This window comes from Schistocerca americana, chromosome 1 (assembly GCF_021461395.2).
Source record: "Schistocerca americana isolate TAMUIC-IGC-003095 chromosome 1, iqSchAmer2.1, whole genome shotgun sequence".
Classification (NCBI taxonomy): Eukaryota; Metazoa; Arthropoda; class Insecta; order Orthoptera; family Acrididae; genus Schistocerca; species Schistocerca americana.
This window is the reverse complement of record NC_060119.1, coordinates 973,191,939-973,219,882: the sequence shown is the minus strand read 5'-3', so window position 1 is coordinate 973,219,882 and position 27,944 is coordinate 973,191,939. Positions and strand designations below refer to the sequence as shown.

General features: G+C 44.6%; 1 protein-coding gene across 1 annotated transcript in view; it reads right to left on the bottom strand.

The window, feature by feature from the left end:
* Positions 1-27,944, bottom strand: part of LOC124595665 (discoidin domain-containing receptor tyrosine kinase B-like) — a 412,183-nt gene that overhangs the window by 38,684 nt on the left and 345,555 nt on the right. Inside the window, exons 10-12 of the mRNA XM_047134513.1 lie at positions 23,093-23,228; positions 8,644-9,011; positions 1,348-1,482 (exon numbers count right to left, since the gene is read on the bottom strand). Coding sequence (XP_046990469.1) covers positions 1,348-1,482; positions 8,644-9,011; positions 23,093-23,228 — 639 coding nt within the window. The remainder of the gene's footprint in view (positions 1-1,347; positions 1,483-8,643; positions 9,012-23,092; positions 23,229-27,944) is intronic.

Here is a 27,944-nt window from a genome sequence, read left to right as displayed (position 1 = left end):
TGATTATTAAATTCATGGGGAAAGGTGAATAAGAAATCGTTGTAATATAATGGCTGAGATATGTTATAAATGGAAGAGTGGAAAGTTGTGTGTGCTGGCACCATGGCTTCTCGGCAGCGACTACTACGTTTTTCTCTTAATCGCGTAAGTGGCCGCAATGGTTTCCAAGGACACGCCCTATCTCATTGTTGAAGAGCCAGATCTTCTATATGTGAAACTGCTAAGCCGCGAGAAATAGACAACGTGCTCAAGACATAGCCTACAAGATTTTCATTAGGGATAGGGAGCTCCATGACTGTCATCTGACAGGCAAGCGAAAGTCGAAGACTCTAATTTCATAATACTAACACATCATCATTCGCTTATATACAAAACGCGTTGAGTCGTAGTTTTAGTAAAAATAGTAGCAAAAGTTTAATACCGTTTTCTTCAGATAAATGTCATATGCTCACATAAACAGCAAATACTTATACTGATCAATATATCACTATCATTACCTACACGTACCCTCCAGACATAGCAAATCTGACTCCTCAATCACTTGTTTGGAAAAGGCGTTAGTTAACGACTTCCTCTTTGTATTTATGAGTGTGATTTTTTGCAGACATCATAATAAATACACTGACAATCAATCACAATAAATTGTACTCGATATAAATCCACATGGTTTCATTCTTGAGCTGTTTAATATAATTTTGTTTCTTTGTTCTTGCGTTTACTATTTCTGTTTGTGGGTGATGAATTATGTCTATACGAAATTAACAAAAATAATAAAGATACAGAGCGACATAAATTTTTTATGCAGATTTCTGAGAGCGGAATTAATATGTACTTTTATTTTAATATAGTAAAATGTTTCAGATATTAATTACGAAACACTATTCGTAAACTGGATAGTAGTAAAGGAAAGCAAAGATTGTTAAATTTATACAGAGAGAGCAACGAAATTGTAATAAGTTCTATCAGCTTTTCTAGCAAGTAGAAGGTTTATTTACCCTAGGAGAAATTTGAACATGGTAGAGCGGAGACGTTTTGCGACTCTGACTGCATTGATAATTTTTCCTTTTTAATCTTCATCTTAGACGGGCTCTGACACACAAAAATTTTGATTAATCACCCTCTACAGAACGTCGTCTCTAATGTTAGACTTTAAAAAATTAAAACTCCCTCACGTCACTGTTTCTGAGAATCGAACTCCTCCTCAAGGCAAGTGAAAATGTCCTGTGATGCAGACGCCACATAAGTGCAATATTTTAGAGAACTTTCTCCTTTTTTTAGTGTACTACATTCTGTATACCAGCCATTCTGACTAGATGCTTGCGCACAGCGTTAGGGAGGGAGACTTACCTCTCCGGCGTGGCAGGAGCCGACCTTCTCGACGACCCTGAGGCAGCGGCGCGGGATGTCTGTGAGCTCCGCCTCCCGGCACTTGTAGGGGCGGCCCATGCTGGGCGCGATGTTCCACGTCACTGCCGGCGGCGCCTGCGCGCACGCAAACATCTCGCTAAAGCATCGCCTCTACAGCCGACTTCAAGGTAACTAGGACAACATGCTGGCTTCTGGAACGCGTTATACTAGCTAACGACGATATTACTGCACCTGGCTTCGCGTGGCAGTTGTAGGAAACACGCGGTAAGGTTACAGTGAACAAGTACAGTCGTGACTAAGGCACGCGCATTGCATTGGCAATGCTTTCAGTTCAATTACGAGTATACTATCAAGTGGTGCAGGTAACACGGTCAATAGTATAGGGCAATGTTACACATAATCATCAATACCACTGGGACATTTGAAATTCAGCTGAGAAAGAGTTTAATTTTAAATTTATATAATTTCCCAGGAAGCAAAGAGGCAAAAATCAGGCTACAGAAAACAATCTTGTCGGCAATAATTATCACAAATGGTTTGAGTGAAAACTGATTACTAACATACCCACTGTAGTACTGCTGTTCTTGATAATGCACTGTATCATATTACTCAGACAACTCGCAGAAAGAGAATAACTGGATGGCTTATTCGGAACAAATTAATTTTGAATCGAGCTTAACAAGAAATGAAGAGATGAGCTTTTTTAAACTGTATGCTATTGTAAGCAAAATCCTGCTTTTGAAGCAGATGCCGCTTCGAAGATTAAGGGCTCTACTGGTCTGGACTCCCACCATACAGCAGTGAAATGAACCGTATAGAACTGATCTGGATTACAACGAAACAAAAATACTGCAAAAAAAATCCTTCTATTAACTACCTGAAACAGATAACCAACGATCGTTTAAAAGTAATTAAAAATTAAAGTTGGCCCAGGGATGGGCTAATTGAAGAGGCAACACGCAGTATAGTAATCAAAGTGGTTCTGGTAAGTGAAGATAAAGACCATGATGATATGGAAACTGAGCCGATGGACGACACTGGAACGGATTGCGGGACCTTCATGACTCTAACCAGCAAGGTTAGTGCAGTTTTCATTGCATAACTGTAGTTGTACGGTCCTTCCTTGCTTCCCTCCTGACCGCCTTTATGCGCTGACTCACGATAAGTCGACTGAAGCGCCTTCACTCGGAGATGCAATAACATTGTAATCGACTAATAATTGCGTAAAAGGTATGCGTAACACAAAAGAAATAATAAGTAGATGGGAATTACCACTGTTTGTGCTGAATGCATGACCCGATATTTTCAATGTGTCGGAGATCTGAAGAACGTGATGGACAAGCCAGTAGTCGAAACCCCTGTGCAATCACTTAGTTGAAGAAAGCAGGGGCACGGTTCCATCATGCATTATCTTGTTGAATGACAATGTCTCGGAGAGCTCCAAGATAGCGTGTTGTCAGTGAACTTAACAGGACTTAAATATAACGCCCACTGTTAAAATTAGCGGCTATCAGAACCAGAGGTTACGGTGTAATGTTTCAAATGGCACGACGCCTCACCCCATAGCTTCATGTTCTGGGCTTGTATGACAATGATAAATGTTCTCTGGCAACGTAAGTTCTTTTCGGAACCTCGACACACCGATACATCCGACTAACACTAGGCGTAAAAGAGGATACGCTGCATCTCTTGTTCTCTGAGTTGTTGTAGGCGCACCACTCTAGACGTGCATCTCTTTATCGCCGCATCGGAGGCAGCTGCAGCAATGGGCGCCCTGCTGACAATCTGTGGTAACGCAGACGTCGTCGCACTGTCTGTCCGTTTGTATACTTGTCTTGCTGAATACAGATCCGTTTCCTGACTCAACGAACGTGACACGACTGTACGAGACTGCACCGCCGCGAAAACCACCCGTCTATCATCTCAAGCGTTAGTGACGAGGAGCAATTAATGGCGTTGACTATGGCCTTTGCAAACCTGTCTATTTCAGATTCACATAACAGTCCAAACATCCCGACAACGCGAGCTCCTTGAAACGATAAAACGCGGTCTCGATAGGCAAAGATCCTGCCACTTTCGAATTCCATCACGTTTTTGTGGGTATTTCTCTTACTTCCACGAAGGATAATACGATCTTGTCACAAGCAATACCGAATGTGAAGTTTGCCTTGTAACATTTCCTTATACTGCATGTTTTAAAATCTTTCCATCACGTAAAGCAGAACACCTTTTGTTGGAGACAAGTGTTCGCTGACACTTCCTGGCGACGTTAGTCATCCTTTTGTATTCGTTATGCCCCTGATAACTGGCAGAGCGTAAACATACTGCACTGTGTGTTGCCTAAAATCAAGTCTTCTGCTCTGTGTGAAATGGGGCAGGCTGAGCCAATTAAATGTTTCTAATTTATTTCTAAAACATATTTCTCTGCTTAGAGACACTTCTCTTAAGTTTTGTTGAAAATCACACAATCAATTTGCTGGGGTAGGTGCCACACCTAGCCAGTAGACCTTGGTAATTCGGTGAAATCCCGTCGCTCCAGGGTCGGCGAATACTAAAGGAATGCCGGCCGGTGTGGCCGAGCGGTTCTAGGTGCTGCAGTCTGGAACCGCGCTATCACTACGGTCGCAGGTTCAAATCCTGCCTCGGGCACCGATGTGTGTGATGTCCTTAGGTTAGTTAGGTTTAAGTAGTTCTAAGTTCTAGGGGACTGACGACAACTGATGTTAAGTCCCATAGTGCTCAGAGCCATTTGAGCCAACTAAAGCAATCTTAGCATCGCCGGGAAGCATCGGTGAACGTCTTACCTCTCTCTAAAGTTACTCCTGATAACACGATCTATGATTCCTAGACGTCTGATGCAGAGAGTTGGAAACACTCTGTACATAGAATGTAGATGGGGATCATCCTATGTTCTCTGTGTTGTTATGTTGGAAGCTAATTATTTACGTACTGAAGCATGTAGTGTAGTTGACGCCAATTTGACATCAGTTCCGTGCCGCTCTCGTTGTGCTGTGATTATAATGGCTATCAGCGTAGATACTCTATCAGAGCGCTGGCTTTACTGGACTTTCTCATGAACATAAATTATTTGATGTTGAAGAGTATCGAACCAGTGGCTGACGTGTGGCAATTAGAAGTTAGCAATCGTTTCACAATTCAGAATCATTTTATTCCAACTGCCTACGTTTGTAAAGAAACACTTTGACAGTTGCCTTACATGTGTTAAAAAGTCACTGTTACATCGATCATCATATAGAAGTACATAGATGATTAACACAGAAATTTCGTAGCTATGAATTTAAAGAGTACGTAGATAATTACCAGGAAGTGATTCGCATTTGGTATTAGCGGTGATGATTACTTCCAATTTTATCAAGAGAGAAGATTGTAATAAACGATGAAGCGCTAAGTGTTTTACCGTACCGAAATGAGCTGTATGGTGATAAAATCACAATGCAGCAATTGTGCAAATAATTCAGCTAAGAAGTTTTGCTATCAGAAGCTTCGAGCAGCAGATCATTACAAATGGACATTGCTTTGGATGTTTTTCACTGATTAGAAATTTGACCTAAATTGTTTCACTTAAGCACACAGATAAGCGTATTGGTTATCTTCTCTTCGTAGTGTTGTACGACTGTTTGTGAATGAACTTGATAGCGCTCAAATTTCTGTCTTCATAATCTTTGGAGTACTGTGTAAATTCTTCATTGGTTCACAGGTGCCACGTCGGATAATATTTTGAAAGCTGCACCGTATTTCAAGGAGACAGCTGCTTGTCATCTGGTGACATCTGGCTGGAGTGGCTGGCCATATATGGGCTGGCACGCTAGAAAAGCGCAGGCGCCAAGGGGTGGGACTATAACGTCATCGGAAACGAATCATAGAGGACCACGACATCCAGTGCGCCCCGCCGGAGAAAGGGGCCATGGTCTCTGCACGCGCGACGTGTCAAAAGTGCGGCCGCAAGTCGCATTCAAGTACACGAGTGGGCAGAGTGTTGGCGCCCAGTTTAAGTATGTGGACTCCGATTGCCCGTCTCTGTTGACTCGGATTCGATTGCCTGCGGCCGACTGTGTCTTAGTGCCGCCAATGGTAGTTCCTTTGCCTTGCTAAGTAGAAATCCCGTGTCTCCATTAATCAGGTCTATGCTCAAATGTATTTCGATTCCTTCTTTAACAATGGGGTGTAAGTACGTGGAGGTGGACGCAAGGACCTTTATCTCTCCGCAGTTCATGCTGTGTCCTGTGGCAAGACAGTGTTCAGCAACAGCAGACTTTTATGCATGACCCAATCCGGTGTGGTGTCTGTGTTTAGTTCAGCTATCTTTAACTGTGCGACAAGTTTGGCCAATGTATGTTGCCCATGTCTGAGAGGTATTTTATGTATTCTTGGTCTCCTTACACATAGGTTGTCTTTAGCAGAACCCAGCATCGTTTGTACTCGCACTGGAGGGCGGAAGACACATTCTATTTAATGTTTCTCGAACAGCCTGACGATCTTAAAGGACACGCCACCAACGTAGTATAGAAAAACCATCCTCGTGGATTTCTGCGTTCTTCTGGCTATTCAAAATGGCTCTGAGCACTATGCGACTTAACTTCTGAGGTCATCAGTCGCCGAGAACTTAGAACGTTCGACGGGCGTTTCATAGGACGTGGAGGACGCATAAATTGGCCAGCCCGTTCTCCTGATATTACACCCCAAGACCTCTTTCTGTGGGGTACGTTAAAGGAGAATGTGTACCGTGATGTGCTTACAACCCCAGAGGATATGAAACAACGTATTGTGGCAGCTTGCGGCGACATTACACCAGATGTGCTGCGGCGTGTGCGACATTCACTACGCCAGAGATTGCAATTGTGTGCAGCAAATGATGGCCAGCACATTGAACATCTATTGGCCTGACATGTCAGGACACACTCTATTCCACTCCGTAATTGAAAACGGTAACCACGTATGTACGTGTACCTCACCCCTCATGGTAATGTACATGTGCGTCAGTGAAAAAGACCAATAAAAAGATGTTAGCATGTGGACGTAATGTGCTGTTCCAGTCTCTTCTGTACCTAAGGTCCATCACCGTTCCCTTTGGATCCCTACGTAATTCGGTGCTCTCCGATACACACGATCGAACAGCGGAGGAGTGGTACTCAAGCGTCAACTTTAGGTTACAATATCTCCGGATGTAGCTAATATTTTACAATGCAACAAACGGCACTGATTACGTATTTGTTTGTTTGTTCAGATGTGCTAACAAAACTAACGGGGTTCCATTTTAAAAAACGTAGGTTTGTGTTAAAAAACATACTTCCGTGCATTTTTTTATGGTTTGTGTTAACCAATTACACTAGCCCCTCTCCTCACGATCGGTCTGTCGAATCGATTCGTCAGTATTTGATGTGGTTTACGAAATACATCCAGCGGTAATGTTAGGTGACTCACCCTGTATATTCCAATCTTGATCTATTCCTATAATGGTATCCGTCTACAGCTGTCTCTAGTACGATGACGGCAGTGACTTGTTGACACATATCCAGCTGCTCTGTGTAAACACTGAACGACAGTCATGATACAATGGCGATCACAGTATATAAGCACGATGTGTAGCTAGGAGATCCATTTGGGTGATTATGTGGCATGGGCGCTAGAAAGTGTAACATTAAATTTTTTGCAGAACTATTACTTTAGGAAATATGTTCCCTTCATACACGAATACTGTCTTGATGGGTAAATTGGAAAACATCTCGTCCCTGCAGGACTCATCAGAAGACTGAAAGAAAAAGGAACTTGATCGACGGGGGTGGGGGCAACTCGTTAGAGCGACGTGTTGACGTCAGAGTATGTGGTCACTGGAGATGATGACTATGGCGTCATTTAAGGGGAGTTGGAACGCCCTATCCGGACAATGTTAAATTTGGTGACTTGGCTTGCCTGTATTTCAGGAACAACTGTAGCCATAGACACGAAATTTTGCAGGACATTAAACTGTATGTTCTGAGTCTAAGTAACTACAATATATGCGTTTCAGTTCTGCTTTCGGGAATACAATTTTTTAACTACACGGGTAAAATTTTGTATACTTTTTTGTACAGTATCCTAAATAATTTTAATTATACATAAAATTATGTTCCTATTTTAGTTCAGTAGACACGGGACATGTATGTTATTAGTCCCTGAAAATTTGAATACTCTACTCGAAGTGGTTTCTGAGATTTAGGGAAATATGCAACGGAAAATGAAAATTTTCAGGAACGGCTTCTTAAGTCTCAAAAGGTTGTAACTCAAGATATGCTTAATTTTTTATTTTCAGTCACTCAGAAGCATCATGCTACATACTCCATACTGTATATCATCCTCTTGATCTTTTTCCAAGATTTTTCTTCTTTCTGGACTCCGTAGTGGTCAAATGTGCTGCATACTCTGCTTTATCAATGCGAACCTTGTCCATCCGTTCAAGTTCTCTGATGCTCCAGGATTAATTCCCATATACTGTGGTACTTTCACCCTACCAATGTTGCCATCATTGAAAGCAATAACTGCATCACTGACCCCCTATTTTAGTGTCTTCATTCCAACAAAAACATTTTTTGGTAAGCCAGTCCATATAAGATTATTGAAAGACTCATTGTGACTTTGAGTCTGACCATGCAGACACTTTCAGGATTTTCATAGTCCCTTTAAAAAGGTTTTATGATATCCATGACTGCTGCTGGGATGGAATGTTTATGGCTGTATGTTTGAGTACTCGGCATTGCGGTAATTGCTCCATGAACCAGGTCTAGGAGGGCCAAGGTGGTGTACTGGTTTCTCATCGTTTGACAGCCTGTGGAAGAAAGCAGTCGCTACGGTCGCAAGTTCGAATCCTGCCTTGGGCATGGATGTTTGTGATGTCCTTAGGTTAGTTAGGTTTAACTAGTTCTAAGTTCTAGGGGACTAATGACCTCAGCAGTTGAGTCCCATAGTGCTCAGAGCCATTTTTTTTAAGAAGGTAGCCCTTACTGCCTGCAACGTTATCAACAAATCCTCAATATTATTTCTGATGGCCATCCCATAATACTGCTGTTGTTCATCAATCTTTTTGTCTGTCAGCCGGCCTCTTATGGTTATATCAGAAAGTTTCTAGTCTCTTAAACTTTGTTTAAGCTTCCTCAACCTGGTGCCCAACCTCACGTAAGAAACACATAATTTAGGCTTTTTAACACAACAATAAAACAAAATACTTCCCGTGTTGTTTATAAGTAATATAACACGGTAGCACGAGCAGCACGTACTCACCCTCCTGTTTTCCCTGGGGGCGGTGTGGCAGCGGCGGCGGTCAACAGTGGCTGCAGGTGCCGTAGAGGCAGGTGGCCGGGGGGAGGTTCGCCCGCGGCCGGTGGTGGCGGTGCGGTGCTGGGGCGGCTGCAGGCTGTGGAATTGACGGCCCGCCCCTGCTGACGCCGCGCCCGTGCTGGCCTCGGACGCGTCCTCCTCAGGCGGCGGCGGGGGCGGCAGCGGCGCTGTCTGCGCCAGCGGCGGGGGCGGCGGCAGGTCCACGACGGGCACGAGAGGCGCGACGGCGGCGCTGGCGGTCTGCGCGGGCAGCAGCGCGTGCAGCGGCGTCTGGCCCAGCCCCAGGCCCAGCAGCCCGCCGTCCACGTCCTCTGCCGGCCGCACCGGCGTCAACACACTAGCGTTACTGTCTGTGTCAGGTAGACTGTACTACAGTCAGGCTATTTCCTTTGAAAGACTTCAGATTCCACTTGATACTGTACAAAGTTTTATTCTGCTATTGCTATGTCGGTGTTACGACATTGGCTAACACTGGCTACATTTTCGACGCCATGTCAGGGGGCAGATATACGAGGCTGATTTAAATGAAAAGTTTAATTACACTCCTGGAAATGGAAAAAAGATCACATTGACACCGGTGTGTCAGACCCACCATACTTGCTCCGGACACTGCGAGAGGGCTGTACAAGCAATGATCACACGCACGGCACAGCGGACACACCAGGAACCGCGGTGTTGGCCGTCGAATGGCGCTAGCTGCGCAGCATTTGTGCACCGCCGCCGTCAGTGTCAGCCAGTTTGCCGTGGCATACGGAGCTCCATCGCAGTCTTTAACACTGGTAGCATGCCGCGACAGCGTGGACGTGAACCGTATGTGCAGTTGACGGACTTTGAGCGAGGGCGTATAGTGGGCATGCAGGAGGCCGGGTGGACGTACCGCCGAATTGCTCAACACGTGGGGCGTGAGGTCTCCACAGTACATCGATGTTGTCGCCAGTGGTCGGCGGAAGGTGCACGTGCCCGTCGACCTGGGACCGGACCGCAGCGACGCACGGATGCACGCCAAGACCGTAGGATCCTACGCAGTGCCGTAGGGGACCGCACCGCCACTTCCCAGCAAATTAGGGACACTGTTGCTCCTGGGGTATCGGCGAGGACCACTCGCAACCGTCTCCATGAAGCTGGGCTACGGTCCCGCACACCGTTAGGCCGTCTTCCGCTCACGCCCCAACATCGTGCAGCCCGCCTCCAGTGGTGTCGCGACAGGCGTGAATGGAGGGACGAATTGAGACGTGTCGTCTTCAGCGATGAGAGTCGCTTCTGCCTTGGTGCCAATGATGGTCGTATGCGTGTTTGGCGCCGTGCAGGTGAGCGCCACAATCAGGACTGCATACGACCGAGGCACACAGGGCCTACACCCGGCATCATGGTGTGGGGAGCGATCTCCTACACTGGCCGTACATCACTGGTGATCGTCGAGGGGACACTGAATAGTGCACGGTACATCCAAACCGTCATCGAACCCATCGTTCTACCATTCCTAGACCGGCAAGGGAGCTTGCTGTTCCAACAGGACAATGCACGTCCGTATGTATCCCGTGCCACCCAACGTGCTCTAGAAGGTGTAAGTCAACTACCCTGGCCAGCAAGATCTCCGGATCTGTCCCCCATTGAGCATGTTTGGGACTGGATGAAGCGTCGTCTCACGTGGTCTGCACGTCCAGCACGAACGCTGGTCCAACTGAGGCGCCAGGTGGAAATGGCATGGCAAGCCGTTCCACAGGACTACATCCAGCATCTCTACGATCGTCTCCATGGGAGAATAGCAGCCCGCATTGCTGCGAAAGGTGGATATACACTGTACTAGTGCCGACATTGTGCATGCTCTGTTGCCTGTGTCTAAGTGCCTGTGGTTCTGTCAGTGTGATCATGTGATGTATCTGACCCCAGGAATGTGTCAATAAAGTTTCCCCTTCCTGGGACAATGAATTCACGGTGTTCTTATTTCAATTTCCAGGAGTGTATACATCACCGTGTAAATGACGCGAGATGGGGCGCAAGACATATAGCCTTCGATCCCTATTGTTCAGTCTATTCTAGCAAATATCCGTAGATTTGCAGTCAAGCGGTCTAGGTCTCATAAAAGGCCATACACCAGTAGAAGAATGACTTTATTCACCACAAAGTTTCGGAATGACACATTTCCAACATCATAAATCCATCTGCAAACATAGCTCAAGGACAAGAACATTTCTATTTGTGTATGTGACATAAGGTGACAGACTAGACAGGTAGTCATCTCATGTTACATACACAGCTGGTATCGTTCTTGTCCGTGTGCTACCTCTGCACTTAGATTTCTGAAGATGGGTATGATTCCGAAACGTGCTGTGCATGTTCTGTGATCAATAGTCCGCCAGCTTAGCTGGGTGGTAACGTGCTCGTCTCCCAGGCAAGTCGACCTGGGTTCGATTCCCAGCGGAGTTGGAGATTTTCTCCGCTCGGTGACTGGGTGCTGTGTTATCATCATTTCATTCTCATCACCTGATCGCAAGTCGCTCAATGTGGCGTCGACTGAAATAAGACTTGCACTTGACGCCGAACTTCCCCACATAGGGCCTCCCGGCCGACGATGCCATAAGCTCATTTCATTTTCTGTGATCAATAAAGCCATTCTTGACCTGCTGCCAGCTTAAGCCAGCTTAACTAAAGATCTACGGATATTTAAATAAAAGTTCAGGACTAGGATTAAAACTCGGGGTGAAACGATATGAAAGATAAAAGTCGCTAATGACATTGCTGTCCTCCGTGAAAATTAAGAAAAATTACGGTACCCACTGAATGGAGTGCACAATCCAATTAGTACAGAACATCGACTGGGAGCAAATTGAAGGGCGACGAAAGTAATAATAAGTGGCAGAAATGAGAACAGTGAGAAGCTAAATAAGAGGACTGGTGATCACGAAGTAGACGAAGTTAAGGCTTTTGTGATTTAGGCAGCAAAATAACCCACGACGGATGAGGGAAGTAGGACGTAAGAAGCAGACTAACACTGGCACAAGGGGCATTCCTGGTCAAGAAAGGCTTTAGTTTGAGGAAGTAATTTATGAGAATGTATGTTTGGAGCACAGCATTGTATAGTAGTGAAACATGGGCTGCGGGAAAATCGGAGTAACAGTGAGTAACGTGGGTGTTCAAGACATTGAAATTTCATCCTCCTATTGCTGGGAGACCAGGATGAAATAGACATGAAGTGTTTGAGATGTGGTGTTACAGAAGAATATTGACAAATTACGTAAACTTTTAAGATAAGGAATGAGGAGGTTCTGCGCAGAATCGGCGAAGAAAGTAGCATGTGCGAAAGACTGACAAGAAGAAGGACAGAATGGTAGAATTGATGTTAAGACAGCAGGACATAATTTGCATGTTACTAGGAACTGTAGAGGATAGCAACTGCAAAAAGGAATTGCTGAACAGCAACTCCATCACAAATTGTAATTGTTGTCATTCCCTTACACAGCTGGCGGCCGGTGTGGCCGTGCGGTTCTAGGCACTTCAGTCTGGAACCGCGTGACCGCTACGGTCGAAGGTTCAAATCCTGCCTCGGGCATGGACGTGTGTGATGTCCTTAACTTAGTTAGGTTTAAGTAGTTCTAAGTTCTAGGGGACTGATGCCTCAGATATTAAGTCCCATAGTGCTCAGAGCCTTTTGAATCTTACACAGCTGATGGTTGTTCATATTCGTTACTGTGAACATATTTGATGTATCACAGGAATGCTGTAGTTGCCATAGTGCCTGTTACTTCCGACGTGCATGCGTGATCCGAAGGAACACTGCAGCGCTCTTCTTAACACTACAGGCACAGCAATTTTGTATTCATCCGCCAATATTGGGAAGCGACTTTTACTTAAAATGTTCTCCCTTGTACGGGAATTACGCTTTCCCTTGTATGGGAATTACATAATCTGTGTACGGCTAGAGGTTATGACCCAGGAATGATGACATATGGAGGTTTGGGTCTGGCTGGGAGTAGTTCACAGTTATCCAAAGTGGTTAACGTGACCGCTCATGTGAAGCGGGAAATTCTGAAATACAATGAAATTGACGATTCTGCCAACTTTCTGATCGTCGATATTCGATGTGCAAATTATATAGACTGATATGTAAATCAAATTAATTTGATTTGAAAATAGTGTATTCCTTTATTTTTATAAAAGTTTACAGGATAGTGATTGCCAGCAAATAAAGTACTTGTAGGCATCTTATTTATTGAGAATTATGTTTGGCTGGGCTGGCAGTTTCACAGACAGACAGCAGATCAAAGTGAGTCGAAAGCCACAATTTTACTTAACGCTGGGAGGACAGCGTTTGCCGAAGACTCTTGTGTCTAATGAACAGGATGACGGTACGCTCGTGACGAGCTGACAAAAAGCGGAAAAAGATAACGCTAAGGCCATCTGGGCGGCCACAGAGAAGTCGTTGGAATTCTGCACAAGGTGACCGCCACTCCCACGTTCCTCAATCGTTTTTCCCCAAAGCGTTTTTCTGTATTGAGGAGGCTGTAAAGTACATTAAAGGTGGTGGATGGCGGACAACAATGAGACATGGATGGAGAATGCAGAGAAGCCGGCGCCATTCTGCCGACAGGAGAGCAGCACCTGTGGACACAATGCAGAATCTGTGAAAGTTACGGGTAATTATGGCTCTATGCGCTCAGTAGAACATGGCGGTTCAAAATGGCTCTAAGCATTATAGGACCTTACATTTGAATCCATCAGTCCTCTAGACTTAGAACCACTTAAACCTAAATACCCTAAGTACAGCACACACATCCATGCCCGAAGCAAGATTCGAACCTGCTACCGTAGCAGCAGCGCGGTTCTGGACTGAAGCGCCTAGAACCGCTCAGCCACAGAGGCCAGCGAACAGGGGGACGTCAATCAGCATGATTGCCTTCATTGTAGCTTTGTTTTTTAGAAAGATATGAACAGCGGTATAACTTTTTTAAATGGCACCCTGTATTTTTTATTAGGTAATTCATTTCCTCTCCTAAAGACCTATTAAAAATGTATCACAGTGTACCATTCACTGAAACACAACGTTTTTCATTACATAACACAACATTGACGTTGACGCTCCCAGCGCTTAATGCATGTACTCGGGGTAATGGAACACATGCACGTGCTGACGTTGACAAAATGGTTCAAATGGCTCTGAGCACTATGGGACTTAACATCGATGGTCATCAGTCCCCTAGAACTTAGAACTACTTAAACCTAACGAACCTAAGGACGTCACACAACACCCAGTCATCAAGAGGCAGAGAAAATCCCTGACCCGCCGGGAATCTGACGTTGACAGAGGGCAAATGTAAACATAAGTAGAATGCACACCCGTCATTCCATCAACCATCGTCATTTGAAGAGTTATGTGAGTGGAATGTACACCAACGAAGAGAAGGTAGAAATGCTACTCATCTATGGGGAATGTAAGTTAACAGAACAGTAACTGCAATTCTATTTCCTTATGTACGGGTACATTTAGTACAGTAGTTTAGTCCTTTTAAATGCTGTTGTGTAGGGTAGGCATACAGTAAAGGCTGTCCTTCCTACAAACTGCATCGACGTCTCTTTTATTGTTGTTGTTGAAGGTAGGCGAAATGCTACGCAGGCAGCAGAACTGTACAGAGAGCGATATCCTGACAAGAACCCATCTTTTCGACGGATGTTTTCTCGTCTTGTTTCGACGCTGCAGAAAACGGGAAGATTCAACCCACGACAACGCAGTCGCCTACCACTCTTACAGACGAAGCTGCGAAGTTACTGTTCTCGCTTCTGTTGCTATGAATCCCCATGTGAGCACACGACAACTTCAAAAAGAGATTGGCTTTCCAAAACCAATGTACATCATATTCTTACAAGTCACCGTTTCCATCCTTACCATGTACACCTACATCAAGAATTGCGTGGGAATGACTTCCAGAATCGTGTACAGTTCTCTAAGTGGGCACAGCAGCAAATCCTCGCCAACCCGAACTTCTTCTCGAATGTTCTGTTTACCGATGAATGTTCCTTCTCAAACAAAGGACAGGTAAATACCAGGAACATGCATTATTGGTCCAGCGACAACCCACGTTTCCTTAGACACGTAGAACATTAGCGTCAATGGAGAGTTAACGACTGGTGTGGGATGCTTGGTACTACAATTATTAGCCCTTATTTCATTAATGGTAGTCTAGATGCCAGAGGGTATGCCAGCTTCCTCACACGAATTCTTCCTCCTCTTCTGAATGAAGTGCCGCTAAGAACCAGAATGCTTATGTAGTATCAACACGATGGATGTCCAGCACATAATGCCTTGCGTTCACGTCGTGTTCTGAACCGAAGGTATCCAGCCAGACGGACTGGTCGAAGAAGAACAGGTTCTTTCCCGCTAGGTCTCCTGATTTAAATCCTCTGCTTTTTTTTCTTTGGGGGGTGCATTAAAGACGTTGTCTATCACGATATTCCAACATCTCCAGAGGACATGAATGAAAGTATCGTGCTTGCTTGTAATTCTCTCCCGGCCTTTGTGGCCGTGCGGTTCTAGGCGCGCCAGTCTGGAACCGCAGGACCCCTACGGTCGCACGTTCGAATCCTGCCTCGGGCATGGATGTGTGTGATGTCGTTAGGTTAGTTAGGTTTAATTAGTTCTCAGTTCTAGGGGACTGATGACGTCGGAAGTCCCATAGTGCTCAGAGCCATTCTTTTGTAATTCTCTTCAGCAGGCAACACTGGAAGCAGTAAATAATTCTTTCATTCAACGAGTGCCCCAGTGTATCGGTATCCAGGGTCACTACTATGAGCACATTTGAATGCTCTGCTCCTGGGCAGTAGTACAGGAGAGGCAAAGTCCATTTTGTGTTATGTTTTTACTTGGTTGTCATTTGTTTTCTGACAACTCCAGCAAGTGGACGAGTTTGTGATGCCGGGCTGAAAGTCAATGCTGTGTTATGTAATTAATAAAGTTGTGTCTCAGTAAACTGTACACTGTGAAACATTTTAGAGTAGGTCTTTAGTAGAGGAGACAGGAGGAACTGAGAAAGAAACTCTGTCCACTGCTAATGAGAGAATACTGGGATTTTAGCTCACAGGATTTGGTGTGAGAAGTAGTCATTTCAATTTGCAACTCCAACTGGAGCATGATGTAAAGTTTGAATCACGTAGCTTTTCGGGATACACAGGCAATGTAACTGATACAGAGGCTGCTGATAGCAGCGCTGGCGGACAACACAACGAAGCTGTAACGAGATTGACAGTATCTGCAGTTGGCTCCGTCGTGTATATGTCACAATGTACTCAATAAACCTTAGAATGATTAGCAGTAGGAGGAAGGCACCTTTCGTGCACGTATTATTTGGAGAACTCAAATTTTTGCAGTCACTGTCTTCAGATCGCGGAAATGAATCAGTGTGCTAATAATGTAATACTCTCCACCATCCCTAATTGCTTGGAACTCTTTCATATTCTTGTGATAATTTGTCAGTGAATAGGATGTTATCAAGCATGCTCGTGTTATACTTCAATGCAAGTACTGCACTCGTCTTTTGTGACGATGATGATGATGTTTGGTTTGTGGAGCGCTCAACTGCGTGGTCATCAGTGCTCGCGTAAATTCCCAGTTTCTTCACAGTCCAATTTTTACACTGTCCAATCTAGCCACAGTCACGAATGGTGATGAGGAAGAGGAGGAGGAGGAGGAGGACAACACAAACACCCATCCCCGGGCAGAGAAAATCCCCAACCCGGCCGGGAATCGAACTTGGAACCCCGTGATCCAGAGGCAGCAACGTCAGCCACTCGACCACGAGCTGCGGACGCCTTGGGTGACGATTTATAATAAACAATAGAACATAAGTACCTCAACTGATCACAAAATTAAATTACAGTGTCACCATTCCATCGCCCTTTTGAAATCTGTAGGATTTTTCGATATATACTGTTCATCTGTAAAGGGTTGCTAATAGGACGATAGTACGACATACTCTAGAGTACTTCTGCATTCTTTGGGATCCGTACCAGGTCGGATTAAAGGAAAACTTCGAAGCAATTCAGAGGTGGGTTGCTACATTTGTTACCGATCGGTTCTAACAACATTCAAGTGTCACGGAGGTGCTTTGGGAACTGAAGTGGGAATTCTTGGGGAGAAGGGGAAGTTCTTTTCAGGGAATATTACTGACCAAATTCAGAGAACCAGCCACAGCGGCTGGCTCTTGTTTTCAATACCTTACCAGTTGAAGATATCATCATCTTTTTTTCTACACTACTTCTATACTTCATGTCCTTTACCATATCCATTTCATCCTTAGAAATCCTTGAATTTTTATTCTTGAATTTTCAACTGAAAAACAAACTTTCACAACTCTTTGTGCAAATGAATTCATTCAGTGTTCTAATGAATAGATGTTCGTTCATTCAGTGTTCTAATGAATAGATGTTCGTTTATAATGCTGTCATTTCTGATTCTCACAAATCTACTGCAACCTTTCAGCACTGCTCCCTGAATCCTACTGGCTTATTTACTTACGACCTATGACTCACTTTAATGAAATTGTGTGACTGAGCTTTTGTCAGACGAAGATCTATTCGCCTCGGTTTTAGTGTCATACAGTTTAAGAATCTATTTAGAGCCCCACCTAGTCTTTCGTCTCTATTCTTATTGTGTGCGTTTTTAATGTCACATCTTGCATCATGTTTGGCATCTTCATTTCCAATTTGTCCTGTTGATACGTTGACGTTAAAATAACACTGCATTGCAATACCTTAAATTCTTGACTTCCTCCTACGGGTAAGACATGTGTCAAAATGATCAGAACTTACCCTACAACCTTACTTGGCTCTTTCGTTGCAAATTTAATTTTTTTAAATTCGGTATTTAAATCGATGACGAAGATAGTACCTTCGCCCAAGCTTGCCGTTCCAATGTATTTGGTGAAAAGCATACTAGACAGAAATAATTGCTCCTGCTTCCTGCAACTTGGAATGTGCTCTAAAGGAATCTGTTGAGATTCGACTATCTGATAATAATATTAATACGGATAAGGGTTTCCCTTTAAGTAAGATCAGATTTTGTCTGATATTAAACAACAACGGTCTTCATTTCGACCAGCAGATTCTTTCAATTAGTGTTCCACTAGCGATACATTGTTTTGCCTATTTCTTCACGCCATTGTTCTACTACGAAGGCTATTCGGAAGGTAAGGTCAGATCGAGAGCGAAATTTAAACTACAGTAAAAATCCGATGAAGCTGTGCATGTACAGGGTGAGTCACCTAACGATACCGCTGGATAGATTTCGTAAACCACATCAAACTGACGAACCGATTCCACAGACCAAACGTGAGGAGAGGGGCTAGTGTAATTGTTTAATACAAACCATACAAAAATGCACGGAAGTATGTTTTTTATCACAAACCTAGGTTTTTTTAAATGGAACCACGTTAGTTTTGTTAGCACATCTGAACATATAAACAAATACATCAGTGCCGTTGGTTGCATTGTAAAATGTTAATTACATCCGGAGATATTGTAACCTAAAGTTGACGCTTGAAACCTCCGACGTTCAGTTGCGTGTTGTAACAAACATGGGCAACGGTCGGCGAGCAGCATCTGCAGGGACATGTTTACGATGACGACCGTGTTTACGAGTGTGGCTGTAGTGCACTGTTGTGGTTTGGTCTAGCTGTCGCAGTGTCCACATGTAGCGCATGCTGCTATTGTTATTCTGCATTCGTCTCCGCACGCAAGCCGACTGTAGTACACCGTGTTACCAGACGTCTGTGATAGTGTAGTGTTCTAGGAACTGTGACCATGGTGTATCCGAACTCTGAAAAGGCGGAGATGATACTCATCTATGGCGAGTGTCGACGAAATGCAGCTGAAGCCTGCAGGATGTTTGCAGAACGGTACCCGGACAGAGAGCATCCGACGTGCCGCACATTGCAAAACATCTACCGCCAACTGTATGCAACAGGTGTGGTCGTAGCACGGAAACGGGTCCGTAACAGGCCCGTCACAGGAGAAGCGGGTGCAGTTGGTGTGTTAGCTGCTGTTGCCATGAACCCACACATCAGTAGAAGGGACATTGCGAAAGCCGGTGGACTTTGTCAAAGTAGTGTCATGCGCATACCGCATCGTCACCGCTTTCACCCATTTCATGTGTCGCTACATCAGCAATTACATGGTGATGACTTTAATCATCGAGTGCAATTCTGTCAATGGGCATTAACAGAGAATGCGTTGCTGTTCTACCTGTTTACCGATGAAGCAGGTTTCACAAACCACGGGCAGTGAATCTACGCAACATGCATTACTTGTCCGTGGACAATCCTCGCTGGCTCAGACAGGTAGAGCGACAGCGACCGTGGACTGTAAATGTATGGTGCGGAATCATTGGCGACCACCTCATTGGTCCTTACTTCATTGCAGGGGCCCAAACAGCTGCAACATACATCGCGTTTCTGCATAATGATCTGCCATCGTTGCTCGAAAATGTCCCACTGGAAACGCGTCGACGTATGTGGTATCAGCATGATGGTGCACCTGCACATTCCGCAATTAACACTAGGCTGACTCTTGACAGGATGTTCGACGGGCGTTTCATAGGACTTGGAGGACGCATAAATTGGCCAGCCCGTTCTCCAGATCTTACACCTCTGGACTTCTTTCTGTGAGGTACGTTAAAGGAGAATGTGTACCGTGATGTGCCTACAACCCCAGAGGATATGAAACAACGTATTGTGGCAGATTGCGGCGACATTACACCAGATGTACTGCGGCGTGTACGAAATTCATTACGCCAGAGATTGCAACTGTGTGCAGCAAATGATGGCCACCACATTGAACATCTATTGGCCTGACATGTAGGGACACACTCTATTCCACTCCGTAATTGAAAACGGTAACCACGTGTGTGCGTGTACCTCACACTTCATGGTAATGTACATGTGCGTCAGTGAAAAAGACCAATAAAAAGGTGTTATCATGTGGACGTAATGCGCTGTTCCAGTCTCTTCTGTACCTAAGGTCCATCACCGTTTCCTTTGGATCCTTACGTAATTCGGTGCTCTCCGATACACACGATCGAACAGCGGAGGAGTGGTACTCAAGCGTCAACTTTAGGTTACAACATGTCCGGATGTAATTAACATTTTACAATGCAACAAACGGCACTGATGTGCTAACAAAACTAACGGGGTTCCATTTAAGGAAACGTAGGTTTGTGTTAAAAAAACACACTTCCGTGCATTTTTTTATGGTTTGTATTAACCAATTACACTAGCTCCTCTCTTCACGTTCGGTCTGTGGAATCGATTCGTCAGTATTTGATGTGGTTTACGAAATCTATCCAGCGGTAATGTTAGGTGACTCACCCTGTGTATGTTGGACAGTGTCTCTAGAATGCCTGTCGAACGCGTCACGTCGCTCTTTTCAGCTCTGAGCCCACAACGACCACGTTAAGATGCCTAGAGCAATAGTGCCCCCCTCTAATTATGAGTGCCCGACTTCTTGCAACCCTACATAATGTAACTGTCTTGTAGTTCTTTCTTCATGACTGTTCTTGGGCCCACACTGGACAGGTAAAAAGGACACTCCTGCAGTGTTTTCGGTGGCAAGTGTTTGGTCACCCACTATACAACCAGGACTCGGCTCGCTCTGATTTTTCTTTCACATGAACCGCTGGCTATGAAGAAACATTTTGGCATACACAACATCTGCAAATCGGAGTAGAGAATTGTCAAAAAGCACATGCTGCTTCCTTCTATGACAGTGGTACTGGAATAATGGTATAATGCTACGACAAATATCTCAGCCGGATCGACGACCATTTAGAGAAAAGGCTGGAAGATGTAAATAACTTTTGGAAATAAATCATTTTTTATTTTCCTTGTGGTTTCCATTTCGCGACCGATCATACATTACTTTCCGAGCAGTCCTCGTTGTTCTCTTACACCGGAGATCAGCACCACTGCTGCTTGGAGCGCGCACTAGGCCGGCACAGAGTACAAGGAGCTACTGATTCTGTCGGAAACTCAGTTCCGACGAGATTGTGCATCAGCATACTTACCTGAAGATGGTGACCAGTTGGTCAGTTGAAACGTTGTGTCAAGATATTAACATTATCTGAGTAAAGTGAAATCGGGTATGAATCGAGTGAGATAAACCGTCACTCCAAAAACTTTCGATACTGGGTGGATGAAAATAAAAGTTCGGTTGCTTGTTTGAAGTCTTCAAATGTTCTGCTTAGTCCCCCTCCCTCCCCATCAGCCCAAATTGTCCGCCTGCTTAGTTGAATGGTATCGTGTTTGCCTTCCATGCAGCGGGTCCGGGTTCGATCCCCGGCCGGATTGGAGATTTTCTGCGTTTGTGGACTGGGTGTTGTGTTGTCCTCACCATCATTTAATTCTCATCACCGGCACGCGAGTCTCCCAATGTGGCGTCGACTCCAATAAGACTTACTCTCGGCAGCCGAACTTCCCCGGATGGAGCCTCCCGGCCAGCAATGCCATACGATCATTTCATTTCCCCAACCATGCCCCCCACCCCCAATTATGTACAATGAACAGAATGTTGGTAGGACCATAAGGATCTGACACGAAAGACTTTCTTTGGAATGTTGTTCAACTCGAAGGTCCCATTCGCATTTTCTTTGGACTCATTCTTCACTCTGACGCTTTGCGAGAGATTGATATTAATAAAACAAAGTCCTATCAGGCATGATGATTTTTTTCCAAGAAAGATTTGTTTACGTTTTACATTTCAGTGAAGACGCGGCAGATGTAAGAGGTTCTTTTCTCCATTTCTAGTCAAAGTGCGTGGGACAAACTTCGCACACATTTTTCTCTTCTTCAAAACGTTCTGGTGGCTGTTTTGAACAGTTGATGTAGAGTTGTTCAGTTTGTTGCTTCGTTGTGATTTTTGATATAACAACCCTGACTCACTGCAGGAGCAAATTCACTACATAACACTGTCTGTCCACAACTGACTTGTCGAATGCATATCCGTCCATTACAATTGTTAGTTCAGTTGCCACCGTTGTTACTGCACTGACGTCTCTTACACTGATTATCCAAAACATTACGACCACCTGCTTAATAGCTTGTTTGTCCGGCTATGGAACGATACACTTACTGATTCTGCGTATCATGAGTCCGACAGTTTTTTGGTTGGCATTATACGTCTACGCACAGGTCACGTAATTCCCGTAAATAACAGGCTCGTGATTTACGTACGCGGTGGTGGCGCCCCATAGCGACCCATGTGGGTCCATAGGGTTTAGCCGCTACATCAACGTTATTTCACTATAACGCTCCTCAAAGAACTGTAGCACGAATCTGGCTCCAAGACACAGACGATTATACTGCTGAAAGTATAAGACATCCAGCATGAAGGGATGTAGGTGGTCCGCAGCTGTCAGTCTTCGATTACTACCACAGGTCCCGCGCAAGTGCAGGAAAATGTCTCCCATAGCATTAAACAGCTCCCCGAGCTCCGTTCGCCTCGATGGCGGCGTTTGTGGACGTCTCCACAAACGACCATCGACAAAGTGTTGCAAAAACGTGATTTACCCGAAGGGACGACACTTTTCTATTGATCGACTGTCGAATCCCGATGGTACTGTTCCCACCGCAATCGTAAATGACGACTTTGTTGGGTCAACATGTGAACACGTAGCGGTGGTCTACTGCGGTGCTCCACGTTCATCAGTGTACGTTGAACAGTGAGCTCCAAAACACTTGTGCGTGCACCAGCATTGCGCTCTTTCGACAGAGGTGGCACACATCTCCAACTCCCCTACTTTTTCATAGTAGACAAGCCTCCGAACCCCACATTCTGTGAAGAGTCATGGACGTCCAACCATTAGCACCTAGTGGTAGTTTCACTGCCCTTCTACCTCTTTCCGTAGATGCACACTAAAGTAGAGCGAGTTGATTTCACCAGCTTCACCGTTTTCGAGATACTCGTTCACAAGCTCTGAGTAATAACAATTTGCCCTTGTCAAAGTTGCTTATCTCAGTGGATATCGCCATCTGCAGCTCATATCTTCGGTAAGGTGATACCCCGGCCGTGTCTGCTCCGCTTAAATACATTTATTACCGTGTCATGTCCACGCAACGATACCAGACGGCGTCCAACATCACGGTGGGCAGTGGTCATAATATTTTGGCTTATCGGTGTTTACGCGAGGAATAAAATCACTCTCTAACTTTCTGAACGTGGGGTGTATCCAAGGATTTAGGAATGAAAGTGTTACTGAACTTTATAAAAGTACAGATAAAAATCGTTGAGTCATCACAATAATTTGTTATACAGTTTACACTGGTAGTGAGACGTTAGAGGAACACTTTGGATTGTCCTTGACTGAGGATGAGGCTGTTTTTCGAAATCAGGTGGCCAGTAGTTGTGTACTTACCGGCGTGCGAGCGCAGCGTAGAGTAGCGGCTGCGGCTGGAGGTGTCCGGTGTGACGGACGGAACGTCGGGGCTGTGCTGCGCGTCTCGCGGAAGGACTGCGCTGCTCGCCACCGGCGTCAGGCTCAGCAGCAGGTCCTGCGGGCAGGCGGGCGGCGCCCACGCTATAGGCAACACGGCGCGCTGCGTCACACTGCTGCATACTCACTTGTCAGCCCGACGGACAAATACTGAGTCACTGTATGAACTACAAGGTGGCGCACGAAATGTGTTACCATTTTGATTTTGAATACAAACTTTATTGTCAATACAATCTTATTAGGAACGTATGCTACAATGAAGAGCCGTCCATGGAGATTTGTTCTAACTGAGCACATGCTCAATATGTCCACCATTTCGTTTCCTAACTTCCTTCGAACGAACACTGAAGTTAGTGATTACCCTACGGCACATGTCTTCCGTAATTTCATTGCAAGCATGAAGAATAAGTCTTCTGAGCTCCATTAAATCACGTGGACGTTTCGGGAAATTTTTTCCCTTCAGTACCCCCAAAGAAAAAGCCACGTGGATTGAGGTTGGACTGCTGGGGGGCCAATTTTGTCCGTCATTGAAGCGACCTGGAAACCTGAGTGAAACGATCCGCATGTCGAAATGCTCGTGCAAAAACTCCAACACAGTGTTTGCAGTATGTGGACTAGCTCCATCCTGCATGAACCACCTCGTGTTAGAGGGCAAGGCAGTAGCTAGAAGCTGTGGAATGAAGCTATTGCGAAGCATGCTCAAATAACGCTCGCTGTTCACAGTTTCTTCAAAGTAAAAGGTTCCAATAAGTCCGTGACTGGAAATTGCTGCCCACGCTGTAATCCTCGGAGCATAATTTTGTCGTTCATGAAGCACTTGTGGGTTTTCAGTGGCCCAAAAGCGCACATTTTGTTAGTTAACCACGCCGTCTAAATAAAAATGCGCCTCGTCTGAAAACCAAACTCTGTTGAGAGTTTCTTCCCTATCCTCCGCCCACTGAGCAAACAGTAGTCTCTGCTGCTTGTGTTCTTCAGTGAGCTTCTGTGCACAGGTCATCTTGCATGGGTATATATGGAGGTCACTTTTAAGAATGCGTTGAACGGAGCGTATGGATATTCCCAGTTGCACTGCAGTCTTTCTACACGATTTCCCGGGACTTCTCTGTACAGCAACTCGTACCGCTTCAATGTCCTCTGGCGAACAAACAGGCTTAGGCCGAGGTCGCTTCGCGTCCAATACTGTTCCTTCCGGTACAAATTTATCGTACAACCTGTGGATGGTCTTCTTGCGAAGGACCCATCGTGTGTTAAACTGTTGTCGAAAACGCCTCTGAGTCACAACAAGGTTTTTCGTTTTATGAAAAAGTAATACAATTGCCGATCGTTGCTGTGTCGTCAGTCTTCCATTGTCAGCCATTGCTGCTTACTAGTCTCCTAGCGGTAGTATTGTGAATTACACGTCATTTCGTAACTCATTTGTTTTTCCAAGCTCTTCTGGTAGTGCTGTAGAGATCCCAGCGGGATATGTAATGTGCGTCGTAAATTGTGAAGGAAATAATTGGTAACACATTTCGTGCACAACCCTGTAGTTTCTTCAGGAGCAAAATCTCCAAGACTGGCTAAGTTTCATGGAAGCTCGAAATTTAGTGCGGACGTCAATGCGAGATGCTTTTAATAGGCTCCACAATGAAACATTGTCTCAAAATATGGTAGAAAACCCAAAGAGATTCTGGTCGTATGTAAAGTACACCAGCGGCAAAAAGCAGTCAATACCGTCACTGCGCGATAGCGATGGAAATGTTACCGATTATGATCCCACTAAAGCAAAGTTACTAAATACAGTTTTCCGTAATTCCTTCACGAAAGAAGACGAAGTAGATATTCCAGAACCAGAACAGCTTTTAGCATGAGCGACGTAAAAGTAGATATCTCAGGTGTTGTGAAACAACTCAAATCACTTAAGAAAGGTAAGTCTTCCGGTCCAGATGGTATACCAATCAGGTTCCTTTCAGAGTATGCAGACACAATAGCGCCTTTGTTAGCAATCATATACAATCGCTCACTTGACGATAGTTCTGTTCCTGAAGACCGGGAAGTAGCACAGGTCACACCAATATTCAAGAAACGAAATAGAAGTAACCCATTGAATTACAGGCCCATGTCACTGACCTAAATTTGCAGTAGGATTTTGGAGCATATACTGTAATCGAACATTACTAATCACCTCGAAGAAAATGAATGACTGATAAATAACCAACACGGTTTCAGAAAATATCGTTCTTGTGCAACACATTTAGTTCTTTATTCCCGCGAAATTATGAGTGCTGTCGACAAGGGATCTCAGATCTATTTCACATTCCTAGACTTCCAGAAGGCTTTTGATACCGTTCCTCACAAGCGACTATTAATCAAATTGCGTGCATATGGAGTATCGTCTCAGTTGTGTAACGGGACTCGTGATTTCCTCTCAGAGAGGTCACAGTTCGTAATGATAGATGGTAAATCATCGAGCAGAACAGAAGTGATATCTGGCGTTCCGCAAGGTAGTGTCATAGGCCCTCTGCTGTTCCTTATTTACATAAATGATCTAGGTGATAATCTGAGCAGTCTCCTTAGATTTTTTGCAGATGACGCTGTAATTTACCGTCTAGTAAAATCATCAGACTATCCATTCCAATTACAAAATGATCTAGAGAGAATTTCTGTATGGTGCGAAAAGTTGCAATGGGCACTAAACAAAGAGAAGTGCGATGTCATCCACATGGGTACTAAAAGAAATTCGATAAATTTTGGGCATACAATAAATCGCACCAATCTTATGGCTGTCAATTCGACTAAATACCTGGGAATTACAATTATGAGCAACTTAAACTGGAAAGACCCCATAGATAATATTGTGGGGAGGGCGAAACAAAGACTGCGTTTTGTTGGCAGGACACTTAGAGGATGCGAAAAACCCACTAAAGAAACAGCCTGTCACTACGAATTGTGAACTTTCTGAGAGGAAATCACGAACCCAGCCACACAACTGAGACGATACTCCATATCCACGCAGTTTGACTAATAGTCGCTTTTGAGAAACGGTATCAAAAGCCTTTTGGAAATCTAGGTAAATGAAATCGAGCTGAGATCCCTTGACGACGCCACTCATAACTTCATGGGAATAAAGAGCTAGCTGTGTTGCACAAGAACGATATTTTCTGAATCCGTGTTGGTTATGTATCAATAAGTCATTTTATTCAGGATGATTCATAATGTTCGGGTACAGTATATGCTCCAAAATCCTACTGCAAATTTAGGTCAGTGATATGGGTCTTTAATTCAATGGTTTACTCCTATATTCTTTCTTGAATATTGGTGTGACCTGTGCTGGAATATTGCTGCGCGGTGTGGGATCCTTACGAGGTGGGATTGACAGACGACATCGAAAAAGTGCAAAGAAGGGCAGCTCGTTTCATGTTATCGCGTAACAGGGTAAGTGTCACTGACATGATACGCGAGTTGGGATGGCAGTCACTGAAAAAAGGCGGTTTTCCTCGCGCCGAGATCTATTTACGAAATTTCAATCACCAACTTTCTCTTCCGAATGCGAAAATATACTGTTGACACCCACCTACGTACGGAGAAATGATCATCATAATAAAATAAGAGAAATCAGAGCTCGAACGGAAAGATATAGGTGTTCCTTTTTCCCACGCGCCATTCGAGACAGGAATGGTAGAAAAGTAATATGAAAATTGATGGATGAACCCTCTGCTAGGCACTTAAGTGTGAATTGCAAAGTAACCATGTAGATGTAGATGTAGACGTAGAGCCTTCACACATGGTGGAACCAAATGGCACTATCTTACCTGGACCCGGATGTTCGTGGGGACGGTCGGGGTAATTTTCTATGTGTAACACATGAGATGGATCAAATATGATGGAATAACTCGTGGGGTTGACAACGTTCGGCAGTACAAAATAGTGCGCTCCGTAGCTGTGTCGTTGTTTACTGTCCTACAACCGTACCGACACTGTTAGTCGTGCCTCCCTAGAAGGCATTCATGTTACAAATGTACCTGAAAGACGATCATCGAGCAAATGTACACTCGCTATATGTTTGCTCTCTTCCACATATCGCTTCGTTACGACAACTAAATGGTTGCATGATACCAGAACGAGTGCTCTACTCTGAAAAGCTTCCTGAGATCATTTTGAGGGACATTGTGTGCCAGAAATATTTCTCAATCCTGCATATGTAGGTGCCCTACTGTGCAGAGTGAAGATATGCCGTCAGTGATCAATATACCACCGGAAAGTGTTACCGACCACCAAAAGCTTCGTCCAAGTACGAATGTGAACGATATTTGATAGACATCAGTAAGAATTCGGTGAGACTTGTCTGTAGCACATCATCCACGCTTGAGGCTGTGTTTAGTTTATACGATTATTTTTAATTGAGCTAAACTCTCTTTCATAGCCCAGGTACGCACCTTTAATCACAGTGATTAAATTCTGACGATTAGCGTTTCTCTCGTACTTCTAAAATGAACTGCAACACTAAAAGTCTTGCACTCATCGAAGATGATTCTGGGGTCTCATAGGATGCAATTGCCATGCCGGAAAATGTTGATCTTATTTTTCCAGTGTGTTTCTCGAATTAGACAGAGAATATCTGTAATTTTCGTCAACAATTTGATTAAATATCACTTAAAGTTCCATAAAAACGAATTCATTCTCATAACTGATTTGAGCCCCTGGGTCACTCTCAATAGATTAACAATTAATTACCTCGAAAGGCCGTATTGTAAGTCTGGCAGTCATAAATATTCAGGGAATTTCAATACGACAG